Source organism: Procambarus clarkii, chromosome 59 (assembly GCF_040958095.1).
Source record: "Procambarus clarkii isolate CNS0578487 chromosome 59, FALCON_Pclarkii_2.0, whole genome shotgun sequence".
In the NCBI taxonomy this organism is placed as follows: Eukaryota; Metazoa; Arthropoda; class Malacostraca; order Decapoda; family Cambaridae; genus Procambarus; species Procambarus clarkii.
Genome location: NC_091208.1, coordinates 33,208,032 through 33,220,290, shown reverse-complemented (window position 1 = coordinate 33,220,290; position 12,259 = coordinate 33,208,032). Strand labels below are relative to the sequence as shown.

The 12,259-nt window shown below is 41.5% G+C and overlaps 1 protein-coding gene across 1 annotated transcript in view; it reads left to right on the top strand.

Annotated features, from left to right (window-relative positions):
- LOC138353799 (caM kinase-like vesicle-associated protein) overlaps positions 1–12,016 on the top strand; it is a 32,269-nt gene extending 20,253 nt beyond the window's left edge. Inside the window, exons 2-4 of the mRNA XM_069307208.1 lie at positions 7,804–7,950; positions 11,572–11,711; positions 11,846–12,016. Coding sequence (XP_069163309.1) covers positions 7,804–7,950; positions 11,572–11,711; positions 11,846–12,016 — 458 coding nt within the window. The remainder of the gene's footprint in view (positions 1–7,803; positions 7,951–11,571; positions 11,712–11,845) is intronic.
- The last annotated feature ends 243 nt before the right edge of the window (positions 12,017–12,259 follow it).

The following is a 12,259-nucleotide window of genomic DNA, read 5'->3' as shown; positions in this document are numbered from 1 at the left end:
ATTGATGGTCAAGCGGATTAAGGCGCCCTGTAGTTACCAGTTGCGTTGCTTCTGGGAGTATGGGTTCGAGTCACTTCTGGGGTGTGAGTTTTCATTCGCATATAGTCCTGGGGACCATTCAGGCTTGTTCGCATTTGTGTTCCTCACGTGTGCCCCAAAGAATGAGGTGATTTGGTGAAATGCTATGCCCAAGATTACCATCCGAGTTGCCGTCGGGGAAGTGGCTCAAATAGCCTCGGCTATCACTTCCTTTTGACGGCCGTGATGGTCAAGCGGATTAAGGCGCCCTGTAGTTACCAGTTGCGTTGCTTCTGGGAGTATGGGTTCGAGTCACTTCTGGGGTGTGAGTTTTCATTCGCATATAGTCCTGGGGACCATTCAGGCTTGTTCGCATTTGTGTTCCTCACGTGTGCCCCAAAGAATGAGGTGATTTGGTGAAATGCTATGCCCAAGATTACCATCCGAGTTGCCGTCGGGGAAGTGGCTCAAATAGCCTCGGCTATCACTTCCTTTTGACGGCCGTGATGGTCAAGCGGATTAAGGCGCCCTGTAGTTACCAGTTGCGTTGCTTCTGGGAGTATGGGTTCGAGTCACTTCTGGGGTGTGAGTTTTCATTCGCATATAGTCCTGGGGACCATTCAGGCTTGTTCGCATTTGTGTTCCTCACGTGTGCCCCAAAGAATGAGGTGATTTGGTGAAATGCTATGCCCAAGATTACCATCCGAGTTGCCGTCGGGGAAGTGGCTCAAATAGCCTCGGCTATCACTTCCTTTTGACGGCCGTGATGGTCAAGCGGATTAAGGCGCCCTGTAGTTACCAGTTGCGTTGCTTCTGGGAGTATGGGTTCGAGTCACTTCTGGGGTGTGAGTTTTCATTCGCATATAGTCCTGGGGACCATTCAGGCTTGTTCGCATTTGTGTTCCTCACGTGTGCCCCAAAGAATGAGGTGATTTGGTGAAATGCTATGCCCAAGATTACCATCCGAGTTGCCGTCGGGGAAGTGGCTCAAATAGCCTCGGCTATCACTTCCTTTTGACGGCCGTGATGGTCAAGCGGATTAAGGCGCCCTGTAGTTACCAGTTGCGTTGCTTCTGGGAGTATGGGTTCGAGTCACTTCTGGGGTGTGAGTTTTCATTCGCATATAGTCCTGGGGACCATTCAGGCTTGTTCGCATATATATATATATATTATTAAATATGACCGAAAAAGTAAGATTAATAATTCTAACACAAATTTTCTCAATCTTTCGTACATTACGCTTCACTGTTGGAGGTAAATCAAAAATCACTTCTCCAAAATTCATTTTTATTTCTAGTCTGACGCAACACGGGCGCGTTTCGTAAAACTTATTACATTTTCAAAGACTTCACAAATACACAACTGATTAGAACTTACGTATCTCTGATTTTATATCTACATTTGAGTGAGGTGGGAGGGGTGATGTGGCATTAACACAAGACAGAACAAGAGGGGATATTAATAGGGTATTAAAAGTATCAACACAAGACAGAACAGAAACAATGGGTATTGAATAGAAGTGTTTGTAGAAAGCCTATTGGTCCATATTTCTTGATGCTTCTATATTGGAGCGGAGTCTTGAGGTGGGTAGAATATAGTTGTGCAATAATTGGCTGTTGATTGCTGGTGTTGACTTCTTGATGTGTAGTGCCTCGCAAACGTCAAGCCGCCTGCTATCGCTGTATCTATCGATGATTTCTGTGTTGTTTACTAGGATTTCTCTGGCGATGGTTTGGTTATGGGAAGAGATTATATGTTCCTTAATGGAGCCCTGTTGCTTATGCATCGTTAAACGCCTAGAAAGAGATGTTGTTGTCTTGCCTATATACTGGGTTTTTTGGAGCTTACAGTCCCCAAGTGGGCATTTGAAGGCATAGACGACGTTAGTCTCTTTTAAAGCGTTCTGTTTTGTGTCTGGAGAGTTTCTCATGAGTAGGCTGGCCGTTTTTCTGGTTTTATAGTAAATCGTCAGTTGTATCCTCTGATTTTTATCTGTAGGGATAACGTTTCTATTAACAATATCTTTCAGGACCCTTTCCTCCGTTTTATGAGCTGTGGAAAAGAAGTTCCTGTAAAATAGTCTAATAGGGGGTATAGGTGTTGTGTTAGTTGTCTCTTCAGAGGTTGCATGGCTTTTCACTTTCCTTCTTATGATGTCTTCGATGAAACCATTGGAGAAGCCGTTATTGACTAGGACCTGCCTTACCCTACAGAGTTCTTCGTCGACTTGCTTCCATTCTGAGCTGTGGCTGAGAGCACGGTCGACGTATGCGTTAACAACACTCCTCTTGTACCTGTCAGGGCAGTCGCTGTTGGCATTTAGGCACATTCCTATGTTTGTTTCCTTAGTGTAGACTGCAGTGTGGAAACCTCCGCCCTTTTCCATGACTGTTACATCTAGAAAAGGCAGCTTCCCATCCTTTTCCGTCTCGTAAGTGAAACGCAGCACGGAACTCTGCTCAAATGCCTCCTTCAGCTCCTGCAGATGTCTGACATCAGGTACCTGTGTAAAAATGTCGTCAACATACCTGCAGTATATGGCCGGTTTCAAGTTCATGTCGACTAAGACTTTTTGCTCCATGGTACCCATGTAGAAGTTTGCAAACAGGACACCTAGGGGAGAACCCATGGCGACCCCATCTACTTGCTTATACATGTGCCCATCCGGGCTCAAGAAGGGTGCCTCTTTAGTACAAGCTTGGAGTAGTTTCCTCAGAATACTTTCTGGCATGTCAAGAGGAGTACAGGCTGGATCACGATACACTCTGTCGGCTATCATTCCGATTGTCTCGTCCACAGGTACGTTGGTAAACAGCGATTCTACGTCCAACGAGGCTCTTATCCCTGTGGCCCGTGTGCCCCGCAGTAAGTCCACAAATTCCTTTGGAGACTTCAGGCTGAAGGCGCAAGGAACATAAGGAGTCAGCAGGCCGTTGAGTCGCTTCGCCAGTCTGTACGTGGGTGTGGGTATCTGGCTAATGATTGGCCGAAGTGGGTTTCCAGACTTGTGCGTCTTGACATTTCCATACGCATATCCAGGTTTATATTCCCCAATGATCTTTGGCAGGTGGAGTCCGGATTTCTTGGCGTTCACAGTTTCGATCAGTTTGTTGACCTTTGCTTTTAATTCGGCTGTAGTGTCCTTCGTTACCCTTTGGAACTTAGTTTGGTCAGAGAGTATGATGTTCATTTTCGCCAGATATTCGTCTTTTTTAAGAATGACATATATTGGCGACTTGTCACCTCTCCTGACAACTATCTCCTTGTTCTCACGAAGGCTTTTAGCTGCCGCTTTAAGCTCGGGGGACAGTATGGTGCTTCTGTAGTTGCCTCGATTCTTTCCTCCTTCTGCAATAAGTTCTGCTTGTAAGGTATCTTTGGTAGTGACCTTCTTTTGTGTCTCGAGGTCGAATATGTCGTCCAACAGAATTTCCAACTCTACTTTCCGGGCCATTTCACTCGGTCTGGACATAACATGACAGTTTATGCCCAGATTTAGGAGAGTGACTTGGTCCTCAGTGAGGTTAATTCCTGCAAGGTTCAGGAAGCCATCTCTTGGTCGTGGAATTGCCATAGGTCCTCCATATAATGTTGTTAGTTTCTTGATAATCCTTGTTTCAGTGCTGAGGTGATGTTGGTCTGTGAGGATGTCGAGGTGTTGTTCAATGCGGGTACGGATACTATGGTCGATGTTGCTATTTCTCCACTCGTTTGTAGCATGAAGTAGTTGCGTTTTGTTGTCTTTGATTTCATTCTCTGCCTTGTATATCTGATCACGAATCAGATCCTGGCGATATTTTATCGTGAAGGCTTGATTCCTTGCTGCTGGGTCGTGCACTTTAATATTAGTATATTTTGGTAGCAGTCTTTCCTGTAGACATATATTATTAAATATGACCGAAAAAGTAAGATTAATAATTCTAACACGAATTTTCTCAATCTTTCGTACATTACGCTTCACTGTTGGAGGTAAATCAAAAATCACTTCTCCAAAATTCATTTTTATTTCTAGTCTGACGCGACACGGGCGCGTTTCGTAAAACTTATTACATTTTCAAAGACTTCACAAATACACAACTGATTAGAACTTACGTATCTCTGATTTTATATCTACATTTGAGTGAGGTGGGAGGGGTGATGCTACAAACGAGTGGAGAAATAGCAACATCGACCATAGTATCCGTACCCGCATTGAACAACACCTCGACATCCTCACAGACCAACATCACCTCAGCACTGAAACAAGGATTATCAAGAAACTAACAACATTATATGGAGGACCTATGGCAATTCCACGACCAAGAGATGGCTTCCTGAACCTTGCAGGAATTAACCTCACTGAGGACCAAGTCACTCTCCTAAATCTGGGCATAAACTGTCATGTTATGTCCAGACCGAGTGAAATGGCCCGGAAAGTAGAGTTGGAAATTCTGTTGGACGACATATTCGACCTCGAGACACAAAAGAAGGTCACTACCAAAGATACCTTACAAGCAGAACTTATTGCAGAAGGAGGAAAGAATCGAGGCAACTACAGAAGCACCATACTGTCCCCCGAGCTTAAAGCGGCAGCTAAAAGCCTTCGTGAGAACAAGGAGATAGTTGTCAGGAGAGGTGACAAGTCGCCAATATATGTCATTCTTAAAAAAGACGAATATCTGGCGAAAATGAACATCATACTCTCTGACCAAACTAAGTTCCAAAGGGTAACGAAGGACACTACAGCCGAATTAAAAGCAAAGGTCAACAAACTGATCGAAACTGTGAACGCCAAGAAATCCGGACTTCACCTGCCAAAGATCATTGGGGAATATAAACCTGGATATGCGTATGGAAATGTCAAGACGCACAAGCCTGGAAACCCACTTCGGCCAATCATTAGCCAGATACCCACACCCACGTACAGACTGGCGAAGCGACTCAACGGCCTGCTGACTCCTTATGTTCCTTGCGCCTTCAGCCTGAAGTCTCCAAAGGAATTTGTGGACTTACTGCGGGGCACACGGGCCACAGGGATAAGAGCCTCGTTGGACGTAGAATCGCTGTTTACCAACGTACCTGTGGACGAGACAATCGGAATGATAGCCGACAGAGTGTATCGTGATCCAGCCTGTACTCCTCTTGACATGCCAGAAAGTATTCTGAGGAAACTACTCCAAGCTTGTACTAAAGAGGCACCCTTCTTGAGCCCGGATGGGCACATGTATAAGCAAGTAGATGAGGTCGCCATGGGTTCTCCCCTAGGTGTCCTGTTTGCAAACTTCTACATGGGTACCATCGAGCAAAAAGTCTTAGTCGACATGAACTTGAAACCGGCCATATACTGCAGGTATGTTGACGACATTTTTACACAGGTACCTGATGTCAGACATCTGCAGGAGCTGAAGGAGGCATTTGAGCAGAGTTCCGTGCTGCGTTTCACTTACGAGACGGAAAAGGATGGGAAGCTGCCTTTTCTAGATGTAACAGTCATGGAAAAGGGCGGAGGTTTCCACACTGCAGTCTACACTAAGGAAACAAACATAGGAATGTGCCTAAATGCCAACAGCGACTGCCCTGACAGGTACAAGAGGAGTGTTGTTAACGCATACGTCGACCGTGCTCTCAGCCACAGCTCAGAATGGAAGCAAGTCGACGAAGAACTCTGTAGGGTAAGGCAGGTCCTAGTCAATAACGGCTTCTCCAATGGTTTCATCGAAGACATCATAAGAAGGAAAGTGAAAAGCTATGCAACCTCTGAAGAGACAACTAACACAACACCTATACCCCCTATTAGACTATTTTACAGGAACTACTTTTCCACAGCTCATAAAACGGAGGAAAGGGTCCTGAAAGATATTGTTAATAGAAACGTTATCCCTACAGACAAAAATCAGAGGATACAACTGACGATTTACTATAAAACCAGAAAAACGGCCAGCCTACTCATGAGAAACTCTCCAGACACAAAACAGAACGCTTTAAAAGAGACTAACGTCGTCTATGCCTTCAAATGCCCACTTGGGGACTGTAAGCTCCAAAAAACCCAGTATATAGGCAAGACAACAACATCTCTTTCTAGGCGTTTAACGATGCATAAGCAACAGGGCTCCATTAAGGAACATATAATCTCTTCCCATAACCAAACCATCGCCAGAGAAATCCTAGTAAACAACACAGAAATCATCGATAGATACAGCGATAGCAGGCGGCTTGACGTTTGCGAGGCACTACACATCAAGAAGTCAACACCAGCAATCAACAGCCAATTATTGCACAACTATATTCTACCCACCTCAAGACTCCGCTCCAATATAGAAGCATCAAGAAATATGGACCAATAGGCTTTCTACAAACACTTCTATTCAATACCCATTGTTTCTGTTCTGTCTTGTGTTGATACTTTTAATACCCTATTAATATCCCCTCTTGTTCTGTCTTGTGTTAATGCCACATCACCCCTCCCACCTCACTCAAATGTAGATATAAAATCAGAGATACGTAAGTTCTAATCAGTTGTGTATTTGTGAAGTCTTTGAAAATGTAATAAGTTTTACGAAACGCGCCCGTGTCGCGTCAGAATAGAAATAAAAATGAATTTTGGAGAAGTGATTTTTTATTTACCTCCAACAGTGAAGCGTAATGTACGAAAGATTGAGAAAATTCGTGTTAGAATTATTAATCTTACTTTTTCGGTCATATTTAATAATATATGTCTACAGGAAAGACTGCTACCAAAATATACTAATATATATATATATATATATATATATATATATATATATATATATATATATATATATATATATATATATATATATATATATATATATATATAACTGAAAACTCACACCCCAGAAGTGACTCGAACCCATACTCCCAGGAGCCACGCAACTGGTATGTACAAGACGCCTTAATCCACTTGACCATCACGACCGGACAAAATGAGGTGATAGCCGAGGCTATTTGAACCACCCCACCACGGCACTCGGATAGTAATCTTGGGCATAGCATTTTACCAAAACACCTCATTCTTTGGGGCACACGTGAGGAACACAAATGCGAACAAGCCTGAACCATTCAGGCTATATATAGAAAGGGCTGCAACTGGTTCAAGTTTCACCATCACACTCTAAACAGAAAAGGAGAAAAAAAATACACAACGTATTATGCAACGAATTTTCAACATTTTCAAATAATTTTAGGGACCACATTTGTCAACTAAAATCATTTCTATAACACTCAGATATTAAAATTAGCACATAATAAAGGATTGCAGTGATCAGTTTTAGCAATAAAGTGTTTAGTGCAATAATATAATTTTTCAAAGTTACCCTTCCAAAAATATGCAATATATGATGTTTATAAATTTTTATAAAATCAACAAATGGACTTTGGACTAAAATGTCTACTAGGTTTTGTAGAAGCACAAACTCTACATATAAGGTGTAATTTGCATGTAAATTGATTAATAAATGAAAGCTATGAAGTACTTTGAAGTTGTAAATTACTTACCTGAGTAAAATAAGATCAAAGTTCGGCCACCTGTAACTGAGCTTGACTTCAACAGATTTTGTTCATAATTGGCACCCTTGCAGATAGGCATCCATTGAGCAAGGTGTGCAAGTTCCATGCACATCCCCTGATAACAAACGAAAAAAAAAAATTGAAAAAAAAAAAAAATAAAAAATAAAAAAAAAATAAAAAATAAATTATACATATATATATCCTGCACATACATATTACAAAATACCAGATTATAACACTAAAACATACTAACCTATTGAAATTGGTCTATTGAAACAGTTGATGGCACTGCAACATCAGCCACAGCAGTAGATGGCACTGCAACACCAGCCACACCAGTAGATGGCACTGCCACACCAGTAGATGTAGATGGCACTGCCACATCAGTAGATGTAGATGGCACTGCCACACCAGTAGATGTAGAAGGCACTGTCGTGGCCGGTCCATACACATGGAGGGGCTGGGGTTGAGGAGGGTGTGTGAGGAGGGTCGAGGCGTGAGGCGGGGAGGCCGCCTACATCCTCACTTGATATAACTCTCCCTTGTGCTACAGCGGCTCTCCTTTCCTGCCAAAGACGGCGACCGCGTGCCAAATTGGCTTCCTTTGTCTTCCGAGCCCTCCGTTTATAGGTCATTGTGCACTAGATGCTACAAAAGCAAGATTTCAGGAGCCAAAATGGAGCGCGCGTCGACACCTCCACTCTCAACAAGACACACCATGTGACTACCTCACTCACCCCCACTAGGAGACGGTTGCCAATTAGTGTATATTTGTTGTCATATATACATAGTTATTTCCGACGTTATTACGAAAAAATTGACGTTTAGAACGTACGACGCAATACTCTTGGCGCGCCACAGCCGCGGGGCACCGGATTCTGCACAATTACGCATGGAAATGTACCATAAATACTTTAATTTATATCATAACATTATCGTGTTTGCGCCAAAGTGTTGCCAGAACGTTGTAGTATTTTTATAAATTTTTCAAAAATATTAGATTTTTCCGAATTTTTGCGTTTGATATGCCCCCTTAGTTAATAAGCTATCCACACTGAATTTAAATGTTGATTTTAAACTTATAAGTTTCGATGTGACCTCTTTATTCACTAAAGTTCCTGTTGATGATCTGTTAGAATTTCTACGTGAGGAACTGCCTAAATATAATTTGAGCTTGCAGACCAATAAAGTATTGGAACTTATTAAATTGTGTATAAAAGACAATTATTTTAGTTTTAATGGAAAATTTTTCAAACAAACATTTGGTATGGCGATGGGCAATCCCCTGTCCCCAGTTTTAAGCAATTTGTATATGGAATTCTTTGAAACAAAAATCTTATCCAGGATTATCCCGGCTAATGTGGTTTGGTATATTTATGTTGATGATATTATGTTCTCCCCTAGGTGTCCTGTTTGCAAACTTCTACATGGGTACCATCGAGCAAAAAGTCTTAGTCGACATGAACTTGAAACCGGCCATATACTGCAGGTATGTTGACGACATTTTTACACAGGTACCTGATGTCAGACATCTGCAGGAGCTGAAGGAGGCATTTGAGCAGAGTTCCGTGCTGCGTTTCACTTACGAGACGGAAAAGGATGGGAAGCTGCCTTTTCTAGATGTAACAGTCATGGAAAAGGGCGGAGGTTTCCACACTGCAGTCTACACTAAGGAAACAAACATAGGAATGTGCCTAAATGCCAACAGCGACTGCCCTGACAGGTACAAGAGGAGTGTTGTTAACGCATACGTCGACCGTGCTCTCAGCCACAGCTCAGAATGGAAGCAAGTCGACGAAGAACTCTGTAGGGTAAGGCAGGTCCTAGTCAATAACGGCTTCTCCAATGGTTTCATCGAAGACATCATAAGAAGGAAAGTGAAAAGCCATGCAACCTCTGAAGAGACAACTAACACAACACCTATACCCCCTATTAGACTATTTTACAGGAACTACTTTTCCACAGCTCATAAAACGGAGGAAAGGGTCCTGAAAGATATTGTTAATAGAAACGTTATCCCTACAGACAAAAATCAGAGGATACAACTGACGATTTACTATAAAACCAGAAAAACGGCCAGCCTACTCATGAGAAACTCTCCAGACACAAAACAGAACGCTTTAAAAGAGACTAACGTCGTCTATGCCTTCAAATGCCCACTTGGGGACTGTAAGCTCCAAAAAACCCAGTATATAGGCAAGACAACAACATCTCTTTCTAGGCGTTTAACGATGCATAAGCAACAGGGCTCCATTAAGGAACATATAATCTCTTCCCATAACCAAACCATCGCCAGAGAAATCCTAGTAAACAACACAGAAATCATCGATAGATACAGCGATAGCAGGCGGCTTGACGTTTGCGAGGCACTACACATCAAGAAGTCAACACCAGCAATCAACAGCCAATTATTGCACAACTATATTCTACCCACCTCAAGACTCCGCTCCAATATAGAAGCATCAAGAAATATGGACCAATAGGCTTTCTACAAACACTTCTATTCAATACCCATTGTTTCTGTTCTGTCTTGTGTTGATACTTTTAATACCCTATTAATATCCCCTCTTGTTCTGTCTTGTGTTAATGCCACATCACCCCTCCCACCTCACTCAAATGTAGATATAAAATCAGAGATACGTAAGTTCTAATCAGTTGTGTATTTGTGAAGTCTTTGAAAATGTAATAAGTTTTACGAAACGCGCCCGTGTCGCGTCAGACTAGAAATAAAAATGAATTTTGGAGAAGTGATTTTTGATCTACCTCCAACAGTGAAGCGTAATGTACGAAAGATTGAGAAAATTCGTGTTAGAATTATTAATCTTACTTTTTCGGTCATATTTAATAATATATGTCTACAGGAAAGACTGCTACCAAAATATACTAATATATATATATATATATATATATATATATATATATATATATATATATATATATATATATATATATATATATATATATATATATATATATATATATATATATATATATATATATATATATATATATATATATATATATATATATATATATATATATATATATATATATATATATATATATATAACTATATATAACTGAAAACTCACACCCCAGAAGTGACTCGAACCCATACTCCCAGGAGCCACGCAACTGGTATGTACAAGACGCCTTAATCCACTTGACCATCACGACCGGACAAAATGAGGTGATAGCCGAGGCTATTTGAACCACCCCACCGCCGGCACTCGGATAGTAATCTTGGGCATAGCATTTTACCAAAACACCTCATTCTTTGGGGCACACGTGAGGAACACAAATGCGAACAAGCCTGAACCATTCAGGCTATATATAGAAAGGCTGCAACTGGTCCAAGTTTCACCATCACACTCTAAACAGAAAAGGAGAAAAAAAATACACAACGTATTATGCAACGAATTTTCAACATTTTCAAATAATTTTAGGGACCACATTTGTCAACTAAAATCATTTCTATAACACTCAGATATTAAAATTAGCTCATAATAAAGGATTGTAGTGATCAGTTTTAGCAATAAAGTGTTTAGTGCAATAATATAATTTTTCAAAGTTACCCTTCCAAAAATATGCAATATATGATGTTTATAAATTTTTATAAAATCAACAAATGGACTTTGGACTAAAATGTCTACTAGGTTTTGTAGAAGCACAAACTCTACATATAAGGTGTAATTTGCATGTAAATTGATTAGTAAATAAAAGCTATGAAGTACTTTGAAGTTGTAAATTACTTACCGGAGTAAAATAAGATCAAAGTTCGGCCACCTGTAACTGAGCTTGACTTCAACAGATTTTGTTCATAATTGGCACCCTTGCAGATAGGCATCCATTGAGCAAGGTGTGCAAGTTCCATGCACATCCCCTGATAACAAGCGAAAAAAAAAATTGAAAAAAAAAATAAAAAATAAAAAAAAAAAAAAATAAAAAATAAATTATACATATATATATCCTGCACATACATATTACAAAATACCAGATTATAACACTAAAACATACTAACCTATTGAAATTGGCCTATTGAAACAGTTGATGGCACTGCAACATCAGCCACAGCAGTAGATGGCACTGCAACACCAGCCACACCAGTAGATGGCACTGCCACACCAGTAGATGTAGATGGCACTGCCACATCAGTAGATGTAGATGGCACTGCCACACCAGTAGATGTAGATGGCACTGTCGTGGCCGGTCCATACACATGGAGGGGCTGGGGTTGAGGAGGGTGTGTGAGGAGGGTCGAGGCGTGAGGCGGGGAGGCCGCCTACATCCTCACTTGATATAACTCTCCCTTGTGCTACAGCGGCTCTCCTTTCCTGCCAAAGACGGCGACCGCGTGCCAAATTGGCTTCCTTTGTCTTCCGAGCCCTCCGTTTATAGGTCATTGTGCACTAGACGCTACAAAAGCAAGATTTCAGGAGCCAAAATGGAGCGCGCGTCGACACCTCCACTCTCAACAGGACACACCATGTGACTACCTCACTCACCCCCACTAGGAGGCGGTTGCCAATTAGTGTATATTTGTTGTCATATATACATAGTTATTTCCGACGTTATTACGAAAAAATTGACGTTTAGAACGTACGACGCAATACTCTTGGCGCGCCACAGCCGCGGGGCACCGGATTCTGCACAATTACGCATGGAAATGTACCATAAATACTTTAATTTATATCATAACATTATCGTGTTTGCGCCAAAGTGTTGCCAGAACGTT